Source organism: Lates calcarifer, linkage group LG17, assembly GCF_001640805.2.
Source record: "Lates calcarifer isolate ASB-BC8 linkage group LG17, TLL_Latcal_v3, whole genome shotgun sequence".
NCBI lineage: Eukaryota > Metazoa > Chordata > Actinopteri > Centropomidae > Lates > Lates calcarifer.
In genome coordinates, this window is record NC_066849.1 from 8,064,392 (window position 1) to 8,091,033 (window position 26,642).

The 26,642-nt window shown below is 41.1% G+C and overlaps 2 protein-coding genes across 9 annotated transcripts in view; both read right to left on the reverse strand.

Annotated features, from left to right (window-relative positions):
* Positions 1-287: 287 nt before the first annotated feature.
* On the reverse strand, positions 288-21,046 carry tjp3 (tight junction protein 3). Of its 4 annotated transcripts, none has more exons than XM_018670131.2 (30): positions 20,869-21,046; positions 13,676-13,732; positions 12,985-13,109; positions 12,720-12,822; positions 12,339-12,627; positions 12,047-12,150; positions 11,694-11,883; positions 11,444-11,519; positions 10,948-11,045; positions 10,604-10,718; positions 9,661-9,843; positions 9,382-9,485; positions 8,810-8,894; positions 8,025-8,101; positions 7,637-7,733; positions 6,574-6,662; positions 6,379-6,451; positions 6,192-6,265; positions 5,980-6,043; positions 5,671-5,827; positions 4,948-5,056; positions 4,637-4,856; positions 4,344-4,549; positions 4,144-4,239; positions 3,922-4,001; positions 3,607-3,817; positions 3,374-3,474; positions 2,388-2,966; positions 1,473-1,531; positions 288-1,371 (listed from the first exon to the last, which is right to left on the reverse strand). In XM_018670131.2, exons 2-30 carry the CDS (start codon positions 13,721-13,723, stop codon positions 1,248-1,250), a joined length of 3,936 nt encoding a protein of 1,311 aa, XP_018525647.1. In that variant the 5' UTR covers positions 13,724-13,732; positions 20,869-21,046; the 3' UTR covers positions 288-1,247. The 4 variants fall into 4 exon arrangements, with proteins under 4 accessions (XP_018525647.1, XP_018525645.1, XP_018525646.1 ...); XM_018670129.2 differs by lacking the exon at positions 20,869-21,046 and adding an exon at positions 17,800-18,291; XM_018670130.2 differs by lacking the exon at positions 20,869-21,046 and adding an exon at positions 16,193-16,529.
* Positions 21,047-22,231: 1,185 nt separating this feature from the next.
* si:ch73-63e15.2 (protein strawberry notch homolog 2) overlaps positions 22,232-26,642 on the reverse strand; it is a 61,265-nt gene continuing 56,854 nt past the window's right edge. For all 5 annotated transcript variants that reach the window (XM_018670124.2, XM_018670122.2, XM_018670121.2 and 2 more), the window contains one exon: positions 22,232-26,585. In XM_018670124.2, coding sequence (XP_018525640.1) covers positions 25,357-26,585 — 1,229 coding nt within the window. In that variant the 3' untranslated portion in view covers positions 22,232-25,356. The remainder of the gene's footprint in view (positions 26,586-26,642) is intronic.

Below are 26,642 nucleotides of genomic sequence, written 5' to 3' on the forward strand. Positions count from 1 at the left end.
AAGTGATACAATTAACATTAAATAAATTATAACAATGAAATAAAGAGAATTCAAACCATGTATATAGATGATTCTCAAAATAAAATATTAAAACATTTAAAGGTACAACAATAAATCATAAATGTACTTCTTAATTATACTGGCTTTGAAATGATTAGTTCCACATAAAACACAAATCTGAACATCTGGCTCCTCTGAGAGCTGTTGAAATAAAACTGAGTTTTTAATGGTAGTGGAAACATGGATTCATTGATGGGGGGCACTCAGAGGAGTCACCCCTTCCCATGTTAGTTTGTAATTTTTATTTAATTTTAGTTTTTTTGACAGTTATATAGGAATATGCAACATCTGATTTATCAAAGTTATTAAAACTAGATTTTGACAGAGGGCTCCTGTACAAGACAAGGTGTTAAGATTAGTTGAAAATACCTCATATATCAGTTTATGCTGTGTTTAAGAGGTTCACATTATCCAAGCAATTTCTTTAAAAAATAAAAATAAATAAATAAATCATATTACTGCAAAGTAACTGAGCATTGGGGCATTTAGGCTCCCTGAATGTTACAACTTACTTTGCCGAGTTGTTCACTTAGTTTTTGTTAATCTACTCACAGCTCAGTTCATGTGAATTTATACACAACACTGCCATTGTTACCACGCTCTGCGTCACACTGCTGTTTGTAACAAAACATTTTCACATCAGTTACATTATTATCTTATTTGGGTGATTATTGGTGATCATGGTTGAATTTCCTCATGTGAAACCTAGTACAAAATGAAACACAACATCAGAGACATTTATAGGCTTTTGCCATTTTGTGCGATTAGACAAACCCACTTTTGAATCAGTTTAAAACACTTTAATGTAGAAAAAAAATTAAAGAAGCATTCAAATGTGTCATAAGTGTGCTGACGTATTTCCATATAAAGAGACTCATTTAGTTTCTTATACAACTACAATTTGTTACATACAATGACAATAACAAAGGACAAACTGATTTGTTTCACATGGGGTTATTTAAATAAAAGTCTGAGCAGACATCAGGCACTTTGATTCGTTCATCTGAGAACCCTTTGTTAGACTGTTAAAACTCGTAGTAAAAGGTTGCAGTAATCTGTAACACAGCCGTTTCTACTACCCCACACCTGAGCGGGACCTTTAGAGTCATCCAACCAACATCCTCAGATAAAAGTGAGTGAAATTGTTTCGATGTCCTATTTGACTCCAGTTTTAATCCTTGATGTGTCTAGAGTTCTGTCGCAGGACCCCATTCAATGTCATCCTCCTCTTCATCCTCTTCATCCTCAGAGCTGTCGCTGCCTCGGATCTGTGTGCGTCTGAACTGGACTGCTTGGTGATGATGTGCTAGCCTGTTGAAGAGCAGAAGAGAGACATCAAAATTAGCACAGAGCCTCAGTCTGGTTGTACTCCCTAACTCCCATAAACCCAGAGACTGCAGAAGAAGACTTACACGATGAACTGAGGGCCTTTCTTATCCTCTGGCTGTGCCTGTGGCTCTGCTGAGCGAGCCTAGAAGAGAGGATGAGAATGATTTTTGAAGGATTTCTTGTAATCTTTGTTCCTCATGATTCTTGACAGTTGAGGACAGGTTAGAATCTCACTGTAAACACTAACAATTTGACTAATCTTAGTTTCACAGAGAGTCTTGGGTGTCCATTATAAGACAAATCCATACTACAAATCACGTATCCTTTACAGAACTGACGACCATTTTCCAAAGCAGTTCTTGTTATCTTCTTATCTTCCAGTCAGCCACTGGTTTTAGAAGGAAAAGTAAACTAACAAAAGACTTTAAACCTGCCATAATCTTTACATTTACAGTTAGATTATTGTTTCATAGTTAAAATGTAGCTTTAAATGTTCCAGTCTCCCACTGCTGATGCATTCAATTGTTTGCAGGAAAATCAGACACTGAAGTTCTGAAAAACACTAGGCTGTCAAACAAGGAAAAAAGGATTTAAAAATAAAAGCAAATGTTGAATTCAGTAGCTTCTGGTATTAAAAGAAGTTACTGTTTGGTAGGCAACACTCACAGTGGGATGTTTTTACATCTGCATTTATAATACACAGAGCAAAAATAGTAATGTTAAGTACACAGCAGCTGCAACTAACAAATATTTATATTATTGATTAATCTGCAGATTATTTTCTGAAATACTTAATTGTTTGGTCTCTCAAGCATCAGAATACCGTGAAAAATCTTCATCACAATTTCCCAAAGTGCAAGTTTCCAGATTTAAATAGCTTGTGTTGTCTGACAAAAATATTCCAAAGACAATTGGAATTTGAATTGATTTAACAGGTTTACTCATATAAAAACACAGGTATGTGTGTATCCTATGAATGGCAGCAACATTTTACCTACCTGCTGTAATTTATCCTCAATAGCAGACAGGCTGGCATGTTGTGGGCTCTCAGGCGCTGCCTCAGCGTATGAGGGCTCGTTCACAGAGTGCCGAGTGGTGGGGTCGGGGGCTATAAAGTCTGGAGGTCCGTCTGATGGAGTGGTGGGTGCGACTAGATCAAGAGCGCTGAAGTCTGAGTCTGTAAAACTGCGATGAGAAGGGTCTTCCTCCTCAGCGGTGCTGTGAGCTGGGCTGTAATTGTCCTGGCGGGTGGATCTGGGTTCAGGTACGTGCATCAGAGGCGGGATTTCTCTGAGCGAGTACGAGTCGGCGTGAGGCTCGGAGTCCATGCTGGGGCTGTGGTGCCCGGAGGCTGGCTCAGATGATCGGGCTAAGGCGGCTCCGGTGCCCCTGTAGCCTCGCAGGTCCCTGGCTGCCTCCTGACCGGGATAAGCCTCCTCAAGCTCCTCATTATCAGTGTAGGCCTCTCCGTCTGTGAAAGCCTCTCCGTCAGTGTCCTCCAGGTCACTAGCAGCACTGAGGTAGTCTGACTGGGTTTGGTCCAGAGTATCCAGGTCCTGCTCTCCACCACTCTCCAACTAAGCCAGAAAGAGAAGTCATATTAGTTTGCCACTCAACAACAAGAGATGTTTACTGTAAGATTGATAACACGGCTGCCAGCTCTTTTAAATGTAGCTTTTTGTAGGAAGAAAACCTTGTATATACCCATATTAAAAAGATAAATAAAATAGAAATTAAATATCCATACTAAAATTTTATGCTAATGTTTAAAAATTGACATACAGTATGTCAAATCATGATCCTTTTCTGCCTTTTTTTCCACATTTTTGAAAGCATAAATCTCTTCCAAATTAATCATATGCTCTGGAACATTTTTAAAAATACATTAGTTGGCTATTCTGAATGTTTTTCATGAAACTGTAGCAACATATCTAAGAGTCGGGGGTGTGTGTGTGTGTGCGTCAGAGGGAGCTGTGCATCGTACCGTGACTTCAGACACCCAGACAGGTTTGGACTGTTGGTGGCGGATCTTATCCTTCAGACTCTCATACCAAATATTGGAGTTGGGCTGCAGGTCCACACGTGCTGCAGGGAAAGGTAGGAGAAAAACAATCAACATACATTATAAACTGCTACCACTACACCTGTACCTGTGAGGGATAAATAGATAAATAAAGGAAACGTGTTCTCAAATATAATGTTTGTTTGTTCATGTACCTGAGAACAGGTGGCTGCAGTGTTTCCTCATCTTGAGGGCCTGTGAGTAAAGGCGTCTGGAGCTCTTGTTGGAGTTGGGGCTGTACCTCTGCCTCATGGCCTTGACGTCCTTGCGGCTGTGAGGGTCCAGGAACAGCACCATCGGGTGGTACTGGATGTAGTTGAGTCTCTCCACTGCAGTGGGAGTGATGTCAAGAAGAGGGTGTTTGTCCTGGAGATACAGAGGAAAGAAAAACACAAGCAAAGAGAGTGTGAGGGGTAGAAAGAAAACAGGATTTTTATGTTGACAGTTTCTATTTGATCTCTGACTCTCACCTTCTCCGCTATTTTCCTCACAGTGTCCAGTTTAATGACTGTGGAGGCACTCTCTCCTCCTCCACTGCGAGGGACCATTTCTGCCATAAAGCAACAGGAAACAAATGTTTAATATGAATATATTAGGAGAATAAGTGATGGGGACAGGGAAGACATCAACAGGAATGTTATTATTTTGAACTTGAGAATCAGGGGAGAAAGCGACAAAAAGAAGAAACCAACCTGCCACCTCATATTCATCAGGCATCTCTCTGGCCAGCTTCTCCATGGCAATATCATTAAGAGGACCCAGAATGACAATGGGCCGTTTGAAATTGGCTGCAGATACAAACAATTCAGGATTATTAAAACTCGTTCTACTAGTAACTGAGTTAGGACATGATTTAGCATGATATAATCTGCGTGTGAGGATGAAAAACAACCTTCTCTGAGTAAGACTCTCTCATAGGCCGGGAATTTGCCCTGAATGGTGAGCTGCAGCAGGTCATCTCGAGTCCGACGGGCGTTCTTTTCATTCTTTTTGTTCCCTCTGAGCCCACGAAGTTTCCAGAACTCAGCTCTTGGTCCCGACACCTGCCTCTCTCCACTCGCCCGCTGTGCCTGCTCGATGCTGGCCAGCGTCTCAGCCCTGCAGGAGTCGAATGGCGGATATAAAAGATGAACTGTGGCTCTTGCTTAAACTAGAAATCTACATTTCTTTTCATCTCTTCCAGACCTGGCCAGGTTGGGGATGGTGCCTTTATCCATCTCGTGCAGGTCGTTCCCCATGCGGACAGCTAACCAGTTGCCCAGCTTCCCACGGTGCATTGTGTCCACCACCCTGAACACCTCTCCTCTGGTGAAGCTCAGACCAATGGGGCCCTCTGCTTCATGGTCGAAGTGGGTACGAATGTAGAAGTTGTCTGCCAGATTGGACTTAATGATCTTCTTATAAACTGAGGAGACAATTAATTTTTATTGATAAATTGTGCCACTAGTGGTGACTCAGAGGAAGTTATCCAGTGGTCAGCTTTATGCTACACTCACGGTCCATCTTGTTCTGGGTGCAAATTTCCACTCGTTCTCCTTTCTTGATGTTCAGGAGGAAGTTGGCCGCCTCTTCACGTGTGAAATGGCCAAAATCAACTTTATTTACCTGAGCAAGAGAAGAAAAAAAAAAAGACACATGCCTGTTAACGTCGTTCAGTAGTTTGAGGGATATGACATTTAATGTCAAGCTGTTTTATAAGGTAGAGGACTTCTAAATTTAGAGACATTTAAAGGTGCTATAAGTAAGTTTCTGCTATCGCTACAAATCCAATGTTAGCATTAACAGCGGTTAACTTACTAGTCTAGCAGTAATATTGTGAGTTATATTGTGAGTGCTAACTAGCTAGTCATGGCCCATGGTCACTGTAGCGTCCAGTCTGTCCCCAGTCCAAAATGATGAAGAAGTACTGCTGCAGAGGGCGTATTTATCTTGTAAACATAATGATGACTGAAGCTCATGGTAAGCAAACAGCTGTTAATGCTAACCATGGCTATGTAGCAATAGCAAAAACTTACATATAGCACCTTTAACGCCTGACTTTTTTTTTTTGTGTGTGTGTGTGTGTGTGTGTGTGTGAAACCCCTGCACACAAGATTTGTCAGACTGCTTCCAACTCAATCTTCAAATGCTGAAATAAATATTGACCTCTTCATTACCATTAAGCTGTGGTAATAATGAACATGTTGGATACAAACTGAGGTGCAGCACCAGTGTCTCACCTGCATAATCTGGTCCCCCTCTTTCATTCCCTCTTCATATGCAGGGCTGTTTGGCTGAACTCCACCAACAAAGATGCCGACATCATTGCCCCCCACAAGCCTCAGGCCTACACTGCCCTCCTTCACGAATGACACTGTGTGCAAGTCTGAGCTGTACCTGCAAGAGTCAGACAGCCAAAGGAAGCAAGCAAGAAGGAATTGTTTTTGGTTTAATTACTTTTGTAGTGAATGAAATGGTTCAAGGAGAAGACATAAAAAAAAATGTGTTGATATTCAGGAAAATAAACTTGGCAAATGAACAGTACTCACCCTGGATTAGGTGATGGGTAAGAATCTGGAGGCAAGGAGTAGATAGGCTCTTCTGCAGGCTTGGCTGGAAGAGATACAGAAATTGTGAGACTCATTATTTGTCATTATTATTTTAGCTGTGTAATTAATTATTTATTCAATAACAATGCAACAGTTATCAAAGTTGGGATTTAATTTTCTGTCAACACATCACTGTTAATCTTGAGCCTTACAGTAGAGTGGTGGGTTGCTCTTCACCGAAATCCCAGACCTGAGGGTGCCAGTGCCGTTAGCAGCTCGAGGAACACTGCGAAGAGGAAGAGAGGACATAATCTGTGATGTTCATGTAACAACATGTTCACACATTTTGTATGCCTAAACATTTGTTTATTTGATGATGTGAATAATTTCACTGTGTACCTGCGATGGTTCTGCTCCCGCTCGGAGCTTCCAGACCTCCTGAGATGTGAAAGCTGGTCTGACTCTGAGGAATCTGAGTTTAATATGGAGATGACAGAGAGAGTGGTCAGGATTAACCTCTGCCTTTTTCCTCTAAAACCTTAGATGACAATAAAGAGGAAGGGAGGAGGAGGATAAGAGTGTGACACAACTGACCATCAGGAGGTGGTCTGGTGGGTGACTGGACACGACGAGGAGGCTCCTGCTTCACAGAGACTGGAGCAGACTTCATCTCAGGAAGGACTCTGAAAACAAAAGCAAAAAACTACATTATGTCTTTTCAATTTTTTGTCATCTTGTCGTACATAACAAGACACAAGAATAATCCATGCAGTGAACTGAGTGTGAAATATAGTCATTCTAAATATCTTATGATGTTTTTGTGGATCTGCAGTTTAACTGTTAAACTGTAACATGAGGTGATGCAACCCTTTCAGGAAGTCATGTCATGTGCACCAGTGTGTGCAGAGTGTTTTACAATGAGACAACACTGTGTGTGTGTGTGTGTGTGTGTGTTCAGCAGATTAACCAGTCAGACATCCTGTCAGTATCATTTTACACATCTCCACAGTGAAGCATTTCTTATTTTCTACAGTGTATTCTGCACCAAATAGTATCATAAGTTTTATGTTTCCTCCAGTTGAATACACTGCTCATTATCTCTTGATTTTTGGATCTTTCCTATCGATGTGCTCAAACCTGGAGTCTGTTTTAGAAGACTTATTAGGATTACTAAAGTCAGTCTCTCTCTTAAAGAACCTGTTTAACCTGAAAAAACAGACTCCTTGAGTAACATTTTATTCTGATAATCTACTATTGACACTGTGCAGGGACATTTAATGTTTGTCTGGTTGATTATCAACAAATATTTAACGCACTATATACATATTATGTTCCCCTGCTCAGGTTACTACCAATAGACAGCAGGTTTACTATCAACAGTGTTGGCTGAGGTTAAATTTAGGCCCTGAGAATTACTTGGTAAAGTTTAGAGTTAGGTTTCTGGTCAGTCCCGCAGGTCGTGTTTATAGTTTATAGGTGTGAAAAGTTAAGTTTGATTTCTGAGACTTCTCAATATGAAGTTTCTTGGCCCCTGGGACTTGACTGCTGTGTGGTCAAATTCTGGTAACTTGCCTGTTGAGACAAATCTTGCCAACAGACACCTCATAAGTTGTAGACAGTCAACATGTGATTCGTGACATTATAGTGTGTTTCTCACCTGTATCTGTTGTTGACTGTGTTGGAGTTTCCGCTGTCTGTGGACTCCCTGCGAGGGACAGACGCATAACTGGCCTCTGACTCAGATTCTGAAGGAGCTGTAAAAATTCAATAAATGAAGGCTGTCATGATGAAATGTTTTTACAACAACCATTTCATACTGCAGTACTTTGTTTTGGGTGAATTTAACCATAAATTCACTGATCTGTGGCTAAGAAATGGCTAAGAAATGTAGGTGATTCTTCAGATTCAAGCCACAAAATATCAGTTTCCACTTTTGTCTACTCTTAAAAAACAAACAAGAAGACACAAAAGCTCCCTCCACTTTTCCAACTTTTGATACTACTTATTACAAACACAACAAACACTGAAACATTATGAATGCACACCTTTCTGTGGCAGATCACTGGTGGCGCTCCATCGTGGCGGCTCCACCTGGGGTTGCAGGGCAACATCTGGCAGGACTCTGGAAGAGAAGAGAGGGAGGTGGGAGTGAGGGAGGAGGAAGACAACAAATCTCAGTTACGTCTGGAGAGGGGGGGGGGTGGTCTCGTGGCTAATATGATGATTATTGCTGAGAGCGTGAGACTGAAAATGTTGAATATTCACCTTAGTATTGCAGAGGGAAGCTCTCTCTTTGACGGTTAACTGCTTTGTGACTGATCAAAATTAACCATTCAGAAGTATTATTTGTCTTGTTTAATTGTTTCGAATTATTTACACGCTGAATGAGTCATGCAGATTTGCAAGGACGGATCATTACATCGGGGACTGTTTTACAGATGTTTGATTGAAGTATCGTTGCTTCATTGATAAGTTTCCTATTTAATCAACACTTAGCCACATACAGGAGAGGGACATGTTCAGTGAAAGTCACTTTTATTTCATTGGTTAACAAAATGCCAACACAAACACTTGATACACAGTCAAAAACACAAATCAAGTTAAATCAAAGGCTACAAAATGAGCAAATCAATAGAAATCACAAGAGAGAAAGGGATAATTTAAAGTTCAAAGGTAAACAAAAACATATGATTAGCTAATGTAATAATGGCAAAGACGTGCACACTCAGTTTCCAGTCCATGAGATCTTGTTGAGTTTCAGGAGAGGGGTTGGGGGTGGGGAGGTGGGGGTAGGGGTGGGGTGAGGGGTTGGGCAGACCTTCATCTGTACCTGTATCTGCTGAGGGAGTCCTGGTTGTACGAGGTGCTCTGCCTCCGAGGAGGAGCTGAGCTGCCGTCCGACTCGGACTCAGAGTCTGAGAAGTGAGAGAACAAGCCTTTACTGTGCTGCAGCATGACAGGTATTATTTGTGATATCATTTATCACAACGTTTAAGTTGATACATATAGCATTTTATCATTTACAAATCTTTATAGCATTCATTTTGGAATATTTAAGAGAGTTGAATTATGATTCAGGTGAACTGACCTTTTAATATGTTTGCATAAATGAATAAAACTATGGTCAGATAATCTATCAGCGTCTGCTGCTTGTTCACTGTGTTGGATAATGCCACATAAAATCTGTTACTGATCATTTCCACCATGGTTTAAAAACACAGCACAGAGCAACCTTTGCGTTTTGCTGCAGCTTTAGCTTTATTTGCGTGTTGACACCTGTTCATCAGTAAACACTGAAAGATTAGGCAAATATTGCCGAAGAAATGTCGGGCAACGTCCGGGATGTGCACCATCACAAGGAAGTTGGATTGCTTTTGTTTGTGTGCGAGTGTGTGTGCTGACCTCGGGACGGGATTCTGACAGGTGAGTTGACCCTCCTTGGACCCTCCTGGCGGACAGGGATAGGGGAGGCTCTCAGGCTTGGGAGGGGCAGATCAGGGAGAACTCTGCAGGGAAAAACAAGAAGACAGAAGAAAACACAGTTTGAAAATAATCTGGTGGAACAAAAAGTGTTGAATGTTGCATATTTATCCGTCTTATTGATAAGTTATCAACATGCTGTTAATATGTATTTTGTATCACAAAGATTTAGGTTGGAATTGAATAAAGCATTTTCCTTACTTGTATCTGTTGTCTGGACGTGGGCTCTCCCTGCGTGGAGGTGGGGAGGCGCTGCGGTCAGAGTCCGACTCTGACACGGGCCTGCGGGGCCGCGAGGCGGAGGAGGTAGGCCGAGAGGTGGTCCAGTTGTGGACTACAGGAGAGGACCGGGGGTTGGGGAGGGTGGACATGCCAGAGAGAGATCTGCAGAAAGAACAAAACAACAAGTTATTTATCAACACAAAAAAATTATTTATTACTGATTCGAACATGCACTTAGACAATTTGGAACTGGTCGGCTCTCTACCTGATTTGTTTAGTAACCTATCAATCTACCTATGAATTTAGGTCATCTTAACTGAGTTAAGGAACTAAGAAAAACTCTAAGCTAGTTTACTACTACTGGATAAACCTGATTTCTTGGCTACTTTCACACATTTTGAAACAGGGTTTTAAAGAGTGTTTGTACATGACAAAGACTTGAGAAACGGAAAGTATCAACTGACAGCTACACAGAGAAATGAGAGTTACGCTCAAAGCAATGTCAGACTAAAACTGAAAATGAAATAAATAAGTCTAAATCTTTCCACAGCTGAATGCTTTTATTGTGAACCCTGGTTCAAACCCACAATCCCCATGACAGAACCTGACCTCTGTGCATGTATATACAGTAGATTCTGATTTGTAAAAAGTCACAGTCCTGTTCTGGTTTGGAGAATTTTAAACACTATAAATGACACAAAATGGCTCTAAAATAAACTGTACAGTACAACACATCAGCTCGTGTCATAAGATCTGTCCAACATTCAAATGATCTGTCATTTTGAATGTTTCTTCATTCATTAATTTCATGATCAATCATTTATCCACATGTTTAAAATCTAAATATAAACCATAAATGTGCAGTCAAATCACAGAGATTGATGAACATGTTGTCATTGTGAAAAAATGAAACTGAACTGACTTGTATTTGCTGTGTTGATCCCTCATGTCTCTGTCACTTTCTCGGTCTCGGTCTCGGTCTCTCCTGACAGGAGGAGGAGGAGAGGCGCTGTGATCTGACTCTGACTCAGATGGAGCTGAAGAAACAATAACAACGTTAAAAACACCATCTCTGCCCAGCTGTGTATTTACATCTGCATGTTTTGTATTTCAATCTCAATGTGACTTCCTTCAGTTACAGAAACATCAATCCTTTGCTAACACAGTATCAGTCACACCGCTACAGGCAACACAGTCAGTGTTTGACTGACTGATCAAAAATCTGTGTATTTCTGGTATGAGGGAGTGATTGTCTGCAGGACTGACCTCTACGGGAGGCGTAGGTTCTCGCAGGAGGCCGAGTCAAGGTGGAGCGCACAGGTGATGCATCCCGAGACTTGGGAGGAGGAGGTTCGGCTCTTGTTCTGGAAGACACCGTCATTTTCAGTGCTTTGTTTCTCACCGTAACAAAAAGAGGCCATTTTAAAATTCAACTCAGGTTTTACTGCTTTACATTAAATATACAGCCTAAAATATCATAACATTTCACTGTTACAGTGTTTGCAATCTACTGTGACATTATTTTTGGGCAAAGACAATGCTGGTTGGGCACATTGACTAAATGAGAAACGCACACAACTACCCAATAAAATCAAATCACTGTGTAAAGGCTGAGCAGATGGCTTAGTGGTTAGAAAATGAAACTGACGTGTCGGTGGTGAGACAGGTTTTGGTGGGTTTTTTTTTTTTTTTTTTCCAAACAAACTGAGATGAATCCCCACCCAGGTTTACAACAACTACCTCTACTAGATATTATGTGTACCTGCGTGTTCGTTTCTCTCTGGTGGGTTGACGGGATGTTCTGTGAGTGGGGATGTCCACGTCAATGTCTGAAATGTCTGAAGGTGGAAACAGGAAAAGAACAATGATTAGTCCAAAATCCTTCACCAGTGTTTCCTCCATTTATTACCTTCTCTCTTACACAATAAGAGTGATCCAGAGCTGCTTTTACTTTCACCTCAGCCTGTTAACGCTCACATCTATTACCCCTTCCCCTTTCCCTCTCGCCTCACCCTCAAATTCGGAGCTGCTGTCTTGGCGACGGTCGTCCTCACTGTTGGGGGCGCTGTCCGCCACCTCTGGGATGCTGACCAGGAACTTGCGGTCGTCCCTGAGGACCGTCATGGTCAGTTTTCCCCTGCTCTTCTCCACCAGGTGCTTGGTCTCCAGCAGGGATAGGTTCTCCGTCGTCATGCCGTTGATCTGGTCAAATCAAATCGATTAACACAAACTGACAATTACATTCCCTCATATACTTTTGATGACTTCTGAAAGCTCCAGGGTTTGTAGCAGTTGTAGCTTCAACATATCAGATGTACAATCTACTGACAATCTATGACTTCAGACTGATCAGTCAGCTTTTCACCTTGAGAATAAGGTCTCCTTCCTGCAGCGTGCCTTCCTTTGCAGCCAGGCCTGTTTCTGTCATGTGCTTGATAAAGATCTGACTGCCCAGCTTCAATCCATACTCTGCAGAAAAAAGGAAGACAAAAAGAATCCAGCACTTCAGAGAAGTTGAGAGGTGTGGATTATCCTTGCGAAAAACTCTTAAACCCTAGGCTTTGTTAATTTGTTCTGTAATGTAGTCAGGATCTCTCCACGAGCACTTCAGGGCAAAACAAACTCTTCTTTTCCTTCCTCAGTTGCCAGAGTCTTACCATCTGTGATTTTCTTTTTAACCAGAGTAGTTCTGATGGGTCTGCCTGCAACGTCCTGCTGAGGCAGCCTCTTGTACCCCGATGACATCAACGGCAGCGTGTTTCCGTGCCCGTTGCGATCGGGCGTGGAGCTGCGGGCTCGGTAGCGATACGTGTCTCGGTTGTCGCTGCCGTCGGAGTAGCGTCGCGTTTGTCTGGGAGGATCCTGGTCCAGCAGATTGGAGTGGGAGGCGGCACGAGTGGGTCTGGTGGTGGCTGGGATCTGGATCTTTCGAGGGCGTTTCACTGTCTGGAGAGGGGAAGACGGAGAGAGCCAAAGATTCAATCAAAAGTCATACATTTACTCAGGTGTTTCGGCTGATGCTTTGGCTTGATACTCACTACATTTGCAGTCTTGCCACATGCTTTCAGGATCTGAATGGTGTAGTTAGAGTGGACGTTCTCCATGGATGTTCCGTTCACCATGACGATTTGGTCTTTGTTGCTGCAAGAAAACACATACATGAGTCTGGTTTTGTTGGTGGTTTAAATAACCTTCCAGGTAAATTTACATTTACAACCAGACATGTGATCACACGTTATTTATGCAAACAATCAAGTCTTAAAAGATCCTCTAGTCACATAAGGGTGATGGTGGTTAACTTACAAGAGTCGTCCAATGGCCGGTCCATTTGGCAGCACATCTGACACCACCACAGCTGTATCCCCACTGTCTGGGTGAGGCTTGTCCTTGCCCCCTGATATGGCAAAACCAAACCCCAGCTTGGGATCCTGCCATTAGGAGAGGAAAAAGGAGATGAGGCAGACAGAAAGAGACAGCAAGGACAGGAAAGAGTGCCGTAAATGAACAGAAAGAATGCAGGAACGTAGGTGGGTAGAGTGCAAGTGTGTGTGTGTGGGAGATACAGTAGAGAGATAGAGGGAGAAGGAGCACATTCCAGCAGTGTTCTGTATGAGCAACTGGTGCCGTGGGGTGCAGCAGGGCGTGCCACTTCGAATTCCTGCTGGAGTCTGGGTTGTGAAACCGAGAGGTCTGAAGCGCTGTCCAGCTCAAACCCCACAAGTCCCTCACAATACCCTCGGAAACAATAGTGAAACTGCCTCTGAGCCGTACGCCGAGGCTCAACTTTCATCTCTGTATTTGAGCACAGGCTAAATAGAACTAACGTGCCAAAGACAAGTGGTCTGCACTTCAAATTCACTCTAGTTTCTTGTGATTTCAAGTCAAATATTTACATGTGCAGCAGGAAGATACATCTCTGTCTTTATCACAGCACCCACCAGATTTATTTCTGATATTAAGTGTGTCATAATTTGATCACTTAACAGCCACTTACCTTGTTCAGTGTTATTGTATGTTGCTCCCATATTGTTAACTCCTCCATGCCTGGTTTCTGGAAAGGAAGAAAAAAAACATACACATAAATCACAAGAAGGATTCTATATTTTATCTGATGAATATTTGACAATATGAAATCATAATTTATTAATCCTATTATATAATCCAGGTCCTTACAGGGAGGACAGCTAAGCCTGAGCCGAGCAGTAAGAGTGTGTGTGTCTCAACCTGATCTCAGCATGCTCTCACCTGTCTCAATCCTGCCTGACCGGTATGGAGGAGGGGCTGCTTATTATGTTTGTTCGGGTTGACAACATATAACAAGGCTTGTTTTTTTTGTTTTTTTTTTTTTAGTTAATCAATTGATTGTTTGGTCTGTGACGTGTCAGAAAACTGAAAAATACCTGTTACAATTTACCAAATCCCAGGTTGATGTTTTCAAATTATTTGTTTGGTGCATTTAACAGCCCCAAACCAAATAAATATTCAGTTTACTGACAAGGACAAGCTGTATATCCTGAAAAAAAAACATCTGATTATATTCAATAGTTGCTATTTAGCTGTCTTTTGAATAATATTCTATTTGACTAATTGTTGCAGCTCTAGAGACAAATGTATTTCCTTTTCCAGTAACATTGTGTCTGCCCTACACAGCACATTTCAATGTTTGACAGTCAGAGTCAAATGACAAATGTGAAATAGAACATTTGTACAGTCATGGTCTCAGTGCTGAGCTTGTTGAAGACTGTACTGTTTTCTAAACCACCATGTTATTTCTATGAAGATGCTGCGGTCTCCTCGGCTATTGGATACATCATCTAGGAGCAGTAAGGAAACACGACTTAAATCTCAAACATTTCAACTTCACACCATCAGAGTCACTCAAATTAAAGTCTACATAGTTATAAAATCATCTGAGAAAGAATGTGTCTGCATTGTGAGTGGAGCCTTCACACTGTTACATAAATGGCTCTCTTTGTTCCTTCCATTCTGTCTTGAGCAAATCTCATTTCTGTCCTAAAACCAGTACTTTTTCCTCAATGGCAGTGTTTAAATAAACCACTTGTTATCAAACCAAACCACAGACTTTTACTTGACATGACAACGTGCCTTTTGTGTTTCTCATTTTCCACATACTAGCTCTTTGCAAAACCAAACAAAACAAAGCGCGGGTTTGCCAAGGATGATATTTCATAGAGCGAGGAGGACACCTGCTAAAAAATAAGAACGAGTAAAGCCAGCTACTCTAGTCAGAGACACAGTGATATACTGTTGTTGTCAAGTGATGCCTGGACTCTATTCAAACAGTAGAGTAGAAAATTCAGGCCACACAACATCAAGAAATGAAATGCAGATGACATTTACAAGTTCACCAGCCGAGTATCCAACCTCCTCCAAACACATCGTATGAATCAAACTCTAATTTTTGAGGGGTAAAAATCTCAGATATCATCACCACAAAAATCTTGAACTCGCTTGTGGTGGTAACCAGGAGAGCAGGTGTACAGTGTGTGACCTGTGAACAGTGGGCCGTTTGTTTGACCAAGTTAATCATAAACCCACCTGATTGTTCAAATAAAATCCGGCTGAGGGTTTGCTGACTACGTGCTGAGCTACCACTTTAAAATACACTGACACCGATACCTGAGGCTGTTACTGTCTGATGCAGTGGTTTCATTGTAGTAACTCTGACTGTAGTTTACAGTGTACAGGCCATTGTGAGCAAAGCAAGAAACAGAGCTCAGGTAAGTGTGGACAGACGATGTTTGAAAAGATGAACAAATCTGTCAATTTAAAAACACGAGTCAATGAAAGATAGAATAATCAAGCAGCAGCTTGTTTGCAGAGAGAGCCCCTGATAATAACAACTGCATCAAAGTGTAGCTGAAATCACAGCAATGGCAGAACAACCAGTTAAACTTTAACTATAGATGTAGGACATGATCATGCAGCTTCGTAATGAAAGTCAATGTGAAACAAACAAAAAGTCACTATTGACTATAAGAAACTGATCCACAACTGAAAGTAAAGGAGGACATAAAGCCACAAACAAATAGTAGTCATGGTATCTACGCACAGTCTGGGCAGTTTCCTAAAAATAGGTTGAGATTTCCAAAAACACAAATCAGGTGTTCGAACAAAGCAGAACAACAACCAGCCTGTTTGCACTAAAAATCATTTATCTCACGTTTGACATTTCAATACATCAGACGGTCATAAATAAAGTCCTCTGACTATAGAGCTGCATTGTTTAATTAATTGAAATTAGAAATGTCAACATAGATAACAAAGTAGAGAGCGATTTTAAGTCTACCAATGCCTGGTTTAAACCAACAACCTGTTCTGTACCTGTATGTTTTCACCCAACAACCTGTAGCTGAGGACTCATACTGCTCATTAACAGTTTATGTCCTTTGTTCATTTTTAACAGCTACATTTTAGGAACATTCAGACACACTGCACAGTGCTATACTGTAATGCCATAAAGGCTTTGTATTCCTCCCTCTCCACTTACCACTTGGTCTCTGAACCTCACTTCCATTTCCCACTGGGATCTCTAAGCTGAACAAAACACCTGCGGCCTCTGGCGCTCAGTGAACAGCCAGCTCTTTATATTCCATACTGCAACACCAAAAGCCAAACAATCACAGATCCCAGAGTTATCCAACCCCAGTGACTTCCTCCTCAGATCAGCTCCGTATGGACGATGGCTTCTGTCCAGCAGACACCTGATCCTCAGGGTGAAATTATCTGTAATCTGACCAGCTGTGGTGTTCCTCTCTGAGCAGGGAGAAAAACATCTAGGAGAGACCTCACCTGGAGCGCTCCTCCCCCACCCAGCCTTTGCCCACACAGTCACTCTCTAGTGCCCTTTAATAAACAGAGATTTAAGGTGGAGCTGCACTGCTGCTCATAAACCCCCGTAGACAGATATCATAGGAGTATCTTAAATGTGACAGGTATGTTAATCACAGGGAGGTACGCAGCCTGCATTAGCCTAAAGTGATAAATAGAAACTACTTCGATATTTTCAGATATAAAAAACATAAGGTCATATAGGAAGAAATAGAAGTGGGAAGAAAATGTAATCAGTTATTGATCCCTTGTACCACAAAGTTCAAAGTCAGCTGCTTTCAAGCATGAAAACATGTTCTACACATAAAATGTCATAATCTCTTACTGCCTTTCCCAACCCTTCAACTGAAATTTTACTGACTTTTGCAATACAAAACTCCTCTGATCAAAGTTTTATACACATTCCTTGACCGGGCCATGGTATTTGTGGGTCTATAAATAAAATGCATTTTCACACATTTCCTTATTTTTCTAATTGATGAATCCATTAGTCATTCAGTCAAAAAAAAAAAAGTAAGCTAATGATAAAATGTTAATCACAATTTATCAGATCATCATTTTAAGATTCCTCACTGATTAGCAGCCAAAAACCTACTGCAGTATGATGAAGCCAAACTGACAGACAGGATGGCCAACACTGCTGTAGATGGCTGATCCTTCCATTACTGGTTTACTGTATGTGTTGGTAGATATGGAGAAAGACATTGTAGTAGACACATTTATGTGTATATTTGAGCTTTTTAAGTTTAATTTACTGGTATTACTTATGCATTGATATCAAATATAAATATTAGCAAACATATTATTATTAACTCATCAATATCTGAAAAATTCTGTGATGTACTAGCTTCACTTAGTAATGATATGAAATGAATTAAAAGAATTCAAATTGATTTTTTAAGCTGTTACCAGCAAAGATGTGGGACTTTAATTATGAACTAGTGACTCTAACTCATATTAACTAATGAACTAATTGTCTCAGCAGTACATATCTGGGGCTTTTAACTAAAGTCAAAAATAATGGGGCCTAATATAAGCACAAACAGAAAATAATGAACCTGCCAAATAATCTGTCGAGACTAACAAAGCCTAATAAAAGTTCTGAACTGTTGCTGTTACTGTAGCTATGAGGAGCGACTGCAAACTAAATTAAGATATACAAACATTGTTCTAGTAACATGACCTACTGCAAAACAACAAAGACAGCGCCGGCTCACATTCAAATAAACATTATGGTTGATGCTACAGCACTATGCATCCACTTACAGGCACCACCAGAAGTGGTGGAGGAGGCTCGGGAGGCACAGAGCCGAAGTGCTTCAACAGTTTAATTCGCTGCGTCAGGTTCATGGTAACACTGTTGTTGTCGTCTTCTGCTAAAAACACCTGCTGACCAACTCAGTCACAGATGCGAAAAAAAAACAAAAAAACACTCCAGTTGGGTGAGCTCAGTAAATGACCTTGTAGTCTGTATTCACATCTGTCCCCAAAGACGAACAATCCACAGAAAGAAAACACCTAAAAATATCCCATTTCAAATCTAGAAAATGAAAAAAAGCCAGTAATAAATTGACATTCCTCTGCCTCTAACAGTTGGGTCATATGTCCACCACTCTTTGTTATGTTAGAGATGTACCCTCCATTATTCCCTTCCAGACAGTCAAATAGGTCCACTGGCTCCCACCGTCAGTGGCATGTGAGCTTCTTGGTTAACTTGTAGTCTTTCCCACAAGGCAGCAGCAGGTCCCAGGCTGTTGGCTGAGTTTCAGTCTGCTGGGTGCTATGGTTACGTCCAGAGAATGAGAGCACTGGGCTGTTAATAATTGACGGGGTGTTTGCTACACTATAGGTCTGCTTGCTCTGAGTAAAGTTTCCTGGGTTCCTACACAGACCCCACTATGTTTCAGGATCAGGAAATGGCACTGTGTCAACGCAGAGCTCTGATGGTATCTCTCTTTCATGGTCAACACTTATGGGCATGCTGCAATCTCTCTCTCTGTTTGATTATCAGTGCCCTGCCTCATCAGGGCTACAGTCACAGTGACTTGTAGCCAAATTGTTCAGGAGGAGGGAGCACCAAGGGGAGGAGCAGTTATGTACCTTGAAGGTGTACAGAAAGTGATACCAACATCTAACATCACATTATCACATTATTAAAATGAATCAGTCTGAGAGTCGTAGCTACATACAGTAACAGATGTATGTCCTTGTCCTGAGTTCAACCAGGTGGAGTAGCTGGCCTCTGATCAGCCAGGGCTCTAGAGCTAAATTATTAATGGGTCTGACGAAAACAGAGCATGAAAAGCAACCACTACTGTTACTAAAACAAACACTTAGCAAAGGTGTGCCCCCTCTAGAAGGTAAATAATCACTCATTCCTGTCTCAGCACTGGAGTCTGTTCAGCAGAGCCACCCCAGAGGCTGTTCAGTGTTTGTTTGATTTTAAGCAAAGGCCACTCCTGCTGACCTACCAACATGCAAAATACCTACTCTCAACTCCAGCACACCATGTTCCACTACAGGTTTGCTAGGAGCCAAACTTCGAGCTCCACTTTAAAGACACAGGCCTGCTTTTACCATGAGGCATAACTGGAATTCTTCAACAGAGCATCATTCAAACAAGTTAGGCTAATAAATATTAATGACCGAGAGAGACATAAAGCCTTGAATTGACTTCAACATACAGCGGTTAGTGGTTAATGAAGGACAAATACTCCAGAGGTTTACAGAGCCCACAGAGTGGCTGTAATTACAAAGGCCGGGGCTTTGAAGCCTCCACTCACAGTGGACTTACTCATGGCGTGTACTGTCAACAGTGTTTAAGTACTGCAAGCACCAACTTTACCTCTACCTGGACTCCCATACAGATGTATTCACACAGGTTATGAGGAAATACACACACATACACACACAGACTAAGGAAAACAATTCAGCATCTGTATACAAAGCATCTTCATTCATGCTTAAAAAGTCCTTCATGAATAAATTGTGAAATGAAAGGATAAATAGATACGATACAAAAGTGTAAAGTTCTGTGTCTGATGTTGTTAAAACTGAACCAAACAGGACTTTGACATGTAAAACCAGGCAATAACACGGACATTAAACTACCTCAAGTATGAGTACACTTCACCTGTCAGTAAGTTAATGTGTGTTTTGTTAATAAATATTAACAGAAAAAAAATTAACCAGTTTCACGGAGAACATACTTAACATACTCAGTTTCTACCAAGTTATCCATCCCTTTAATATCTTGTACATGCACATGGCCATTGTGGACAGCTGCTGCAAATGAATATGAGGGACTTTGTAGCAGTATTGAATGTTTACATGTCACCAGTGTGATGAAGTACTTGGATGTGCAGGAACAGCCAAAAAGACATTCCTGTCTGGTTATTCTAACCATTCACATTTCCTCTTTTGATTTTCATGACATATATCACAACAGAGAATTTTATCTGTATCACACGCACAAATACGCACATAACACTTTGAAGAGGCTCGATGGCAAATGATGCACTGATCAAAACACTTCAGTCAATTCAGGATTTAATCTATAAAATCCACAAAGGGGGAACTTTCCCAAAACAGCAAGCAAGAACATTGGATTTAGGATAACACTTCACTAATCCCCAAGCAGGGATATTTGGGCATTAACATCAGCTGTAACTATAAGATACAGTAAATACACAGGCTGGGGTCATGGGGAAGGAAGACGCAGCTGTTTGGGAATGCAGAGTCGAAACTATTGTGAAACTCTCTGGCAGGCAGGTAGAAACTTGCATGTGTGGCAGAACCAGTAAAGTGAGGATGAGGAAAGTGGGGTTTGAAGCTGTCAACCCACCCACCCACACACACACACACACACACACAAAACACACCAGAGCTACAATCATCTGACTGGTTCCATTAAATACCCTGTGAAATTATGTCAACCACAGACCAAAATATGTTATTTAACAAACCACACACCATGTTAACAACCACAGCTGACATACAGGCCCAAAAATACTCAAAGAAAACTCAGGACAAAGGAATAAGTGATAATATAATATTAGGCTTGTAATTCTGTAAATATCCACTCTTAAGCTAAAGGCCTGTGAATGCTAAAAGCTAACTCCGTGGTTTGCTTAAATCTTACTTAACTACAGCTGCCTGACTTACAAACAACATATAAAGTTTTCTTTGAAATGACTTCAGTAAATGGTTTCACTTTACATGTTTACATGTCTCTCTTCAACTTCATCTTGTCCCTCGTCAGACTGATGATGTGGTCTGATAACCATGCTTTACCTGTGTACCAGGAAATACCTGACAGAGGTGAAGCTAACGTACCTGTGTACTTCTGTCGGCTGAAGTGTGTCTCTCCGTCAGTCTCAGGCGACTCGTCCAAGTTTAGAAATCTCCGCTCGAAATCCTTTTAAAAGTCTTTCTACCTCGCTTTGACTGTTTCTGTAGCGTCAAAAGTTTCTCCTAAATCTTCCCTGAAAACAGGTGAGGAGGCGTGGCGTCGACGGCAAAACGTACAGGTGAGTTTCAAGACGTCATCACGCTGGTGCGGCGTCACCAACAGGAAATGTATCCTTCTCATAAATAAATACTCCTCCCAGTTTTGCTTGTGATAAGAGATAAATGTAGTAAAATTACATGAACTGGAATGAGTAAGACTCGGGCTGTTTCTCTTGGTTGTTGTGCCTTTGGTGTACTTGTCACAGTCATAATGTTGTAACGTTTTGATTTGAAACACAAAAAGGAACAGGAACAACAGGTAAAAAAAACAAACAAACAAAAAAAACAACTCTACAGCTGATACTGTAAAACTTTATTATATAACATTTTACTTCCTCAGTTGTGTATTGCAGCTGTGCTTTGAGCACTAGAGTGCACACATAGATTTACAGACCCCTTAAATAAATTTTTTATGAGTCCTGTGACTCTCTCACAGTCCCTTCACATAGCAGCCAGTTCAAATAAAACTGCACAGTAAATATTTTGTGTGATTATAAACATTTGTGATGATGTTTAAGATGTTTGTCATCAGTGTAACAATTCAGCCCTTACACTGTATCAGCACTAGAAGTATTTATTTTCCCGTATTCAGGTAAAACTAATAACACAACAACATAAAAATACTCCAGATAAAGGTCCAGCTTCAAAACCTCAAGTGAGTTAAAGTACAGAGGTATTACTGGCAAAATGTGAAGTAATTACTCAACAGAATCACCTTTGTCAGCATTATATTATTATACAGTAAATGAGATTATTCATTTCATATGTATTAACATAGAAGCAGCAGTTTACTGTAATGTTGTAGCTGTCTGCTAATTTTAAATGTTTTACATATTAAATACATTTTCTGAACTGAACTCAAGGTTTTGTCTGTTAAATGTTGATCTGCAGAGTAAAAGTTTGACGTAGCAGAAAACAGAAAGTATTGTGAGCCCATAATAAGTTAGGACAAAAGCCTTTTCTGAAACTAAACTCGTTGGGATGAAATTGGACAAATGAGACTCAGTTTCAGCAATCTTCAAGTTTTTATTTGTTTACAAAGTTAAGATTGCAATTTCATATAGTCCTTCCTGTAATGAGTAGAAAACCTTTTTAAAGAATTAGTCGAAAGGCACAAAATTTTACAATATATACATTTGGATCTAAATTATAAATATATAGAAAACAAAAGCACAACCCAGAATAAAAGTGCTGAACACAGTTTCTTTTTATACAGAAAAAATAGGCTTTGTTTAAAAATACATACAATCAGTAGCATGTTTTTTGTTTCATTTTTTGTTAGCAATAAATTATTTGAGAGTGATAACATTTATATAATATGCAAATGGTGGGGAAATAAGAGAGATGGTTACAGTATACACAGAGCAATCCATCAAAGATGAGAAACACAACAAGCTTGCAACGCTCAATCATATCCAACAAGAGAACAGTAACTTGATTATGCCATTCTTAGTGCAAAAATGATAATAAAATGATAAAAGGCCTAACTACACTACTGAAGGATTCTTTAAAAAAAGCTTTTTCTTCCTAAATACGCGGTCCATATCCCTCAAATGCATAAAGCTTTATTTGTGTGACTGTAACACACAGAATCGAAGGCAAATCTTTTGCAGACTGATGTCTCGGAATGTGCCTGATGAGGAATATTAAAAGCAAAATTAATGAGGGTACAAGGAAAATATACTATTTTAAGATGCTGCAAATAAAAAAAAAAACAAAAAAAAAACATTAATAATAATCTGTGATACTATGAGTGAGTCAGTCTAAACCTAAACGTATGTTACACTGAGAGAAGTGTAAAGGCTTGGACAGATCAATTGCACATTTCAGCATAACTTGGGTGCGAATCGACTCGAGACTCTGTCAGCTTTAACAGGAATTTAAATGTCCGACAACTGCAACACAAAATAAAAAATATAAAAATGTCCACAGAAAAAATAATGTTCCTTAAAAAGAAACAGCCTTTGATCTTTGCCCTAAGAAGGCATAAACATTTAGAATCACTGACATTTTCACAAGGACAAACGACAAACCCATCACATTAAGTCTAAAACATAAATACAGCAAGAGTCACAGCACAAAGTTAAGAAAAAAAAACAGCACATGTATTGGTTAGTTTCACCACTGTTATAAGGGGAAATGGTATTTTTCTGCTAACGCCCCGCCGTTACACCTCTTGTAGGTTTCTTCCTGAGATTGATAAAAGGTCTGATATCTTAGAGCCAGTAACTTTAGGGGTGTCTGTGGAATACTTTGGTATCTCTCTGCGAACTGAAGGCCTGACAAATGGTCAACAAGTTGGAGAAACAATGGAGAAAAGCAAAACTGAAATGAGCAGAAATAAATCCAGACACTGTACAGCAGTACAGAACAGTGCAATCTTATTTGGTGGCAGGTTATAATAGAATTTGTTTTATAGTAATCTTGAAAACTAGAAACTTCCCTGACCAAACATTTCGTTAACTATTCTAATAAGCAGGATAACATATCTAAAATCTAAATATCCCTTAAATATAAATAACATTAACTTTTATAATAACGATGACTAAAACATCAAGAACGCATTGCGCTCATCCCGTGAAAACTTACTATACAAAGATTGTATTCAGAATCTGTTTAACTAAAAGACTTTGAAGCACAACAGAAATAAGAAGATCCATACCATGCAGTAAAGCTTTGCCTGTTGAGCTTTAACAGTACTTAGGTGTTTCTGTTTCATCACAAATGTAGAATATGGTTTTATTGCTTTTTGATCACTTGAACTTATTCCTGGCATTTTGTCATGAACAGAGCATCATTTTCACTCAAAACATGGCCAGATCTCACGTATCATACACAGTGAACATTACACAAGTTTACACCATTCAGATGTTTTTATAGCCTTAATGCCTGAAATGGAAACACATTTAATCAGATATTTGTTACATTTTGAACTCTTCTTGAACTGGACAATGTGAAGATTTTGCAAAAAAACAAAAAGGGTTTGTTTTTCATAATAAATTCTTTGTCATCTACTGTAAGTAACAAATTTGTCATCACCTATCTTGGTCAAAATGACACACGATAACACAACGAAACACTTGAGACTTTCCTGAGAAATTCAAAGTCAAATGAAACCAGGAGTCATATCGCTATGTTATTGTCAGCTTTAAAGAAAAAAAAAAAGAAGAAGAAAAAAAAGGGTGATAAAAATTTTTGGACAGAATTTTTTTAATCCATGCTGCTCAATAATCTGTGCCATACTGACCTCGTAGCACATTGTCACAGCGCCACAGACAATCAAACAAGCATAAACAGGCTTAATGGAGGCTTCTTCCTGAAACCCACCACCAGCATAGTGTAACATAAACGATGACTGACTGACTGACTGACTGACTGACTGACTGACTGAGGGGGCTAAAAGTTAAATAGAAATACACCATATTAAATTTAAATTAAAACCAACGCTCAAAAGTACAAATCTATACATTAGGCTACATGGATTTTTAAAGACTGCATTTATAGATTTCTCCAAAGGCACTGTTTGCAACAGCAGACTGCTCTTCCTCTCCCTTTTTCCTCACACTAGTGTTCATACAAGCAAGGGAGAGAAACAAGAGGGAGCATGTAGAAGTAAAAAAAAAGAAAAAGAAAACTGAGGCATTTCATGGCTAATCAGCTAAAAGATTTCATTTGTTTTTTGTCGTTCTCATCTTCCAGTTCAACACTGTCTTTTGTTTCACTCAAACCAAGCCTTGCATACAGCCTTGTTTTTTCTTGTTTTTGTTTTTTTTTGAGCCAAGATACATGGCCGTGAAGCAAAGTAATAGTAAAGCAAAGTCTAAAGATGTGGTGTTAACTGGTGAAAGGCATTTAGAGCTTCCAGCAACTTCACCGATCATACCTCGTAAAAATAATCAGCAGCGGGAGGTTTATTAATTATTTCCACACCTTTATGAATGAGCTTTTGTTTGGACAGCTCGTACGTTCAATAAAATACAGTTATCACATGTTTTTTTTTTTTCCACTTTTTTTTTAACAGCTGCCTTTCACTGTGGAGGACACACTTTGGTGTAGAAATCTGGTGTTGATCGAGCCCGCCTCGACAGCCTCAAGCAGGTGAACGCTACAGGTGGGTGGGAGAGAAGGGTGAGCAGAGCGCAGGACAGGCAGTGACGTGACTATAGGCCCTGAGGGGAGAGAGGGAGTAGGTCCGAGGGGGTGCGATCGTAGACAGCAGCGAACAAGACGCAATCTGCTTTAAAAGACAAAATGAAAACAAACTACCTAAAGAAAAGACACAGTCCAGGCGAGCTATTGCCGTTTCCTAAGCTCTCAGTCTTGTTGCCGGTACTGGATGACGGACTTGCGGTCCGGTCCCGCCTGTAGCATGCTGTTCAGAGCCTCGCGAACGTCGAGAGTGCCGGGACTGCAGTGGCCGTTGGGTAAGGACAGAGAGTCTGACTGGGGGAGGAGAAAGGAGGAAGAGTAGCAGGGGGAGGGGTTGGGAAACAGAGTCGAAGAGGAGGGCGGGCTGGAGAAGAGAGAGGAGGAGGAGGATGTCGCGATGAGGGTGGATGTGGGCAGGAGACCGGTGTGAGAAACCAGGCTGTTTGACACAGAAGAGGTGGAGGACGTGGTGGAGGAAGAGCAGGAGGAGGTAGAGGATGAAGGGCTGGCTTTCTGTGTGGGCATCTGGGGGGACAGGGGCAAGTCAAAAAAATCTAATAAGTCTTGGTGGTGATTATTGGCCTGTAGGTGTTGCTGTTGCTGTTGCTGCTGCTGCTGCTGCTGCTGCTGCTGCTGATGCTGTGGTAGCAAAAGAGGCTGCTGCATTGGTGCAGCGTGCTGGGCATTCGGTGCATTCTGGGAAATCAGAGACTCCAGATTAAAGTCATCGCCGAATGCTGCTGCGTGTCCCGACAGGCTGTCCAGACTCAGCCCAGCCTCCGTGCTGTCTGGGGAGGGGGACGGTGAGCTGACAGTCAGGTCCAAGATCTCATCCAGGGGATTCTTGGAAGACAAGCTGGGAGACAGCGTGGCCTGATGGAGTGAAAGAGACGGGTTCCTCAGCGGTTGAACGGGGGAAATGAAGGGCTGGGTGTAAAACGGAGAAAAACCGGAGCTGAGGCTAACTGTGTTAGGCAGAGAGCCCTGGTTGTTGGTGGAGGTGGTGGTGGAATTGTTGGGCCAGCTGTTGTGGGTCCGTTGCTGGGGTTGGTTGGGATTTCTCTGTAGAGACATCAGGGTTAAGTTCTGGGGAGGCGGCCGTAAAGTGGCCTGGGTTTGGCCTTGGATTCTCTGTAGCTGTGTCCTTTGTAGAGGGTTTTGGTTCAGTTTCTGGGCGAGAGACTGAGCAAGGGACTGGGTAAGCATGGGTTTCTGGTTGAACAGATTTGCCAGCAGGTGTTTGTTGTCCTGCTCCATTTTACGCAAGCGCTCCTCAGCCAGCCGCTGCTCCACAGCCTGCTGCTCCTTCTCCTTTCGCCTCCTCTTCACCTCCTCGTCCATTAGCAACAGCTCCTCGCGCACGCGGGCCACGCAGTTCTCTGGGATCTTGATACCTGGGAAAGAAGAGGGTTGCGGTCATGTCACAGTTTTCTGCAAGGTAAACTAATTTC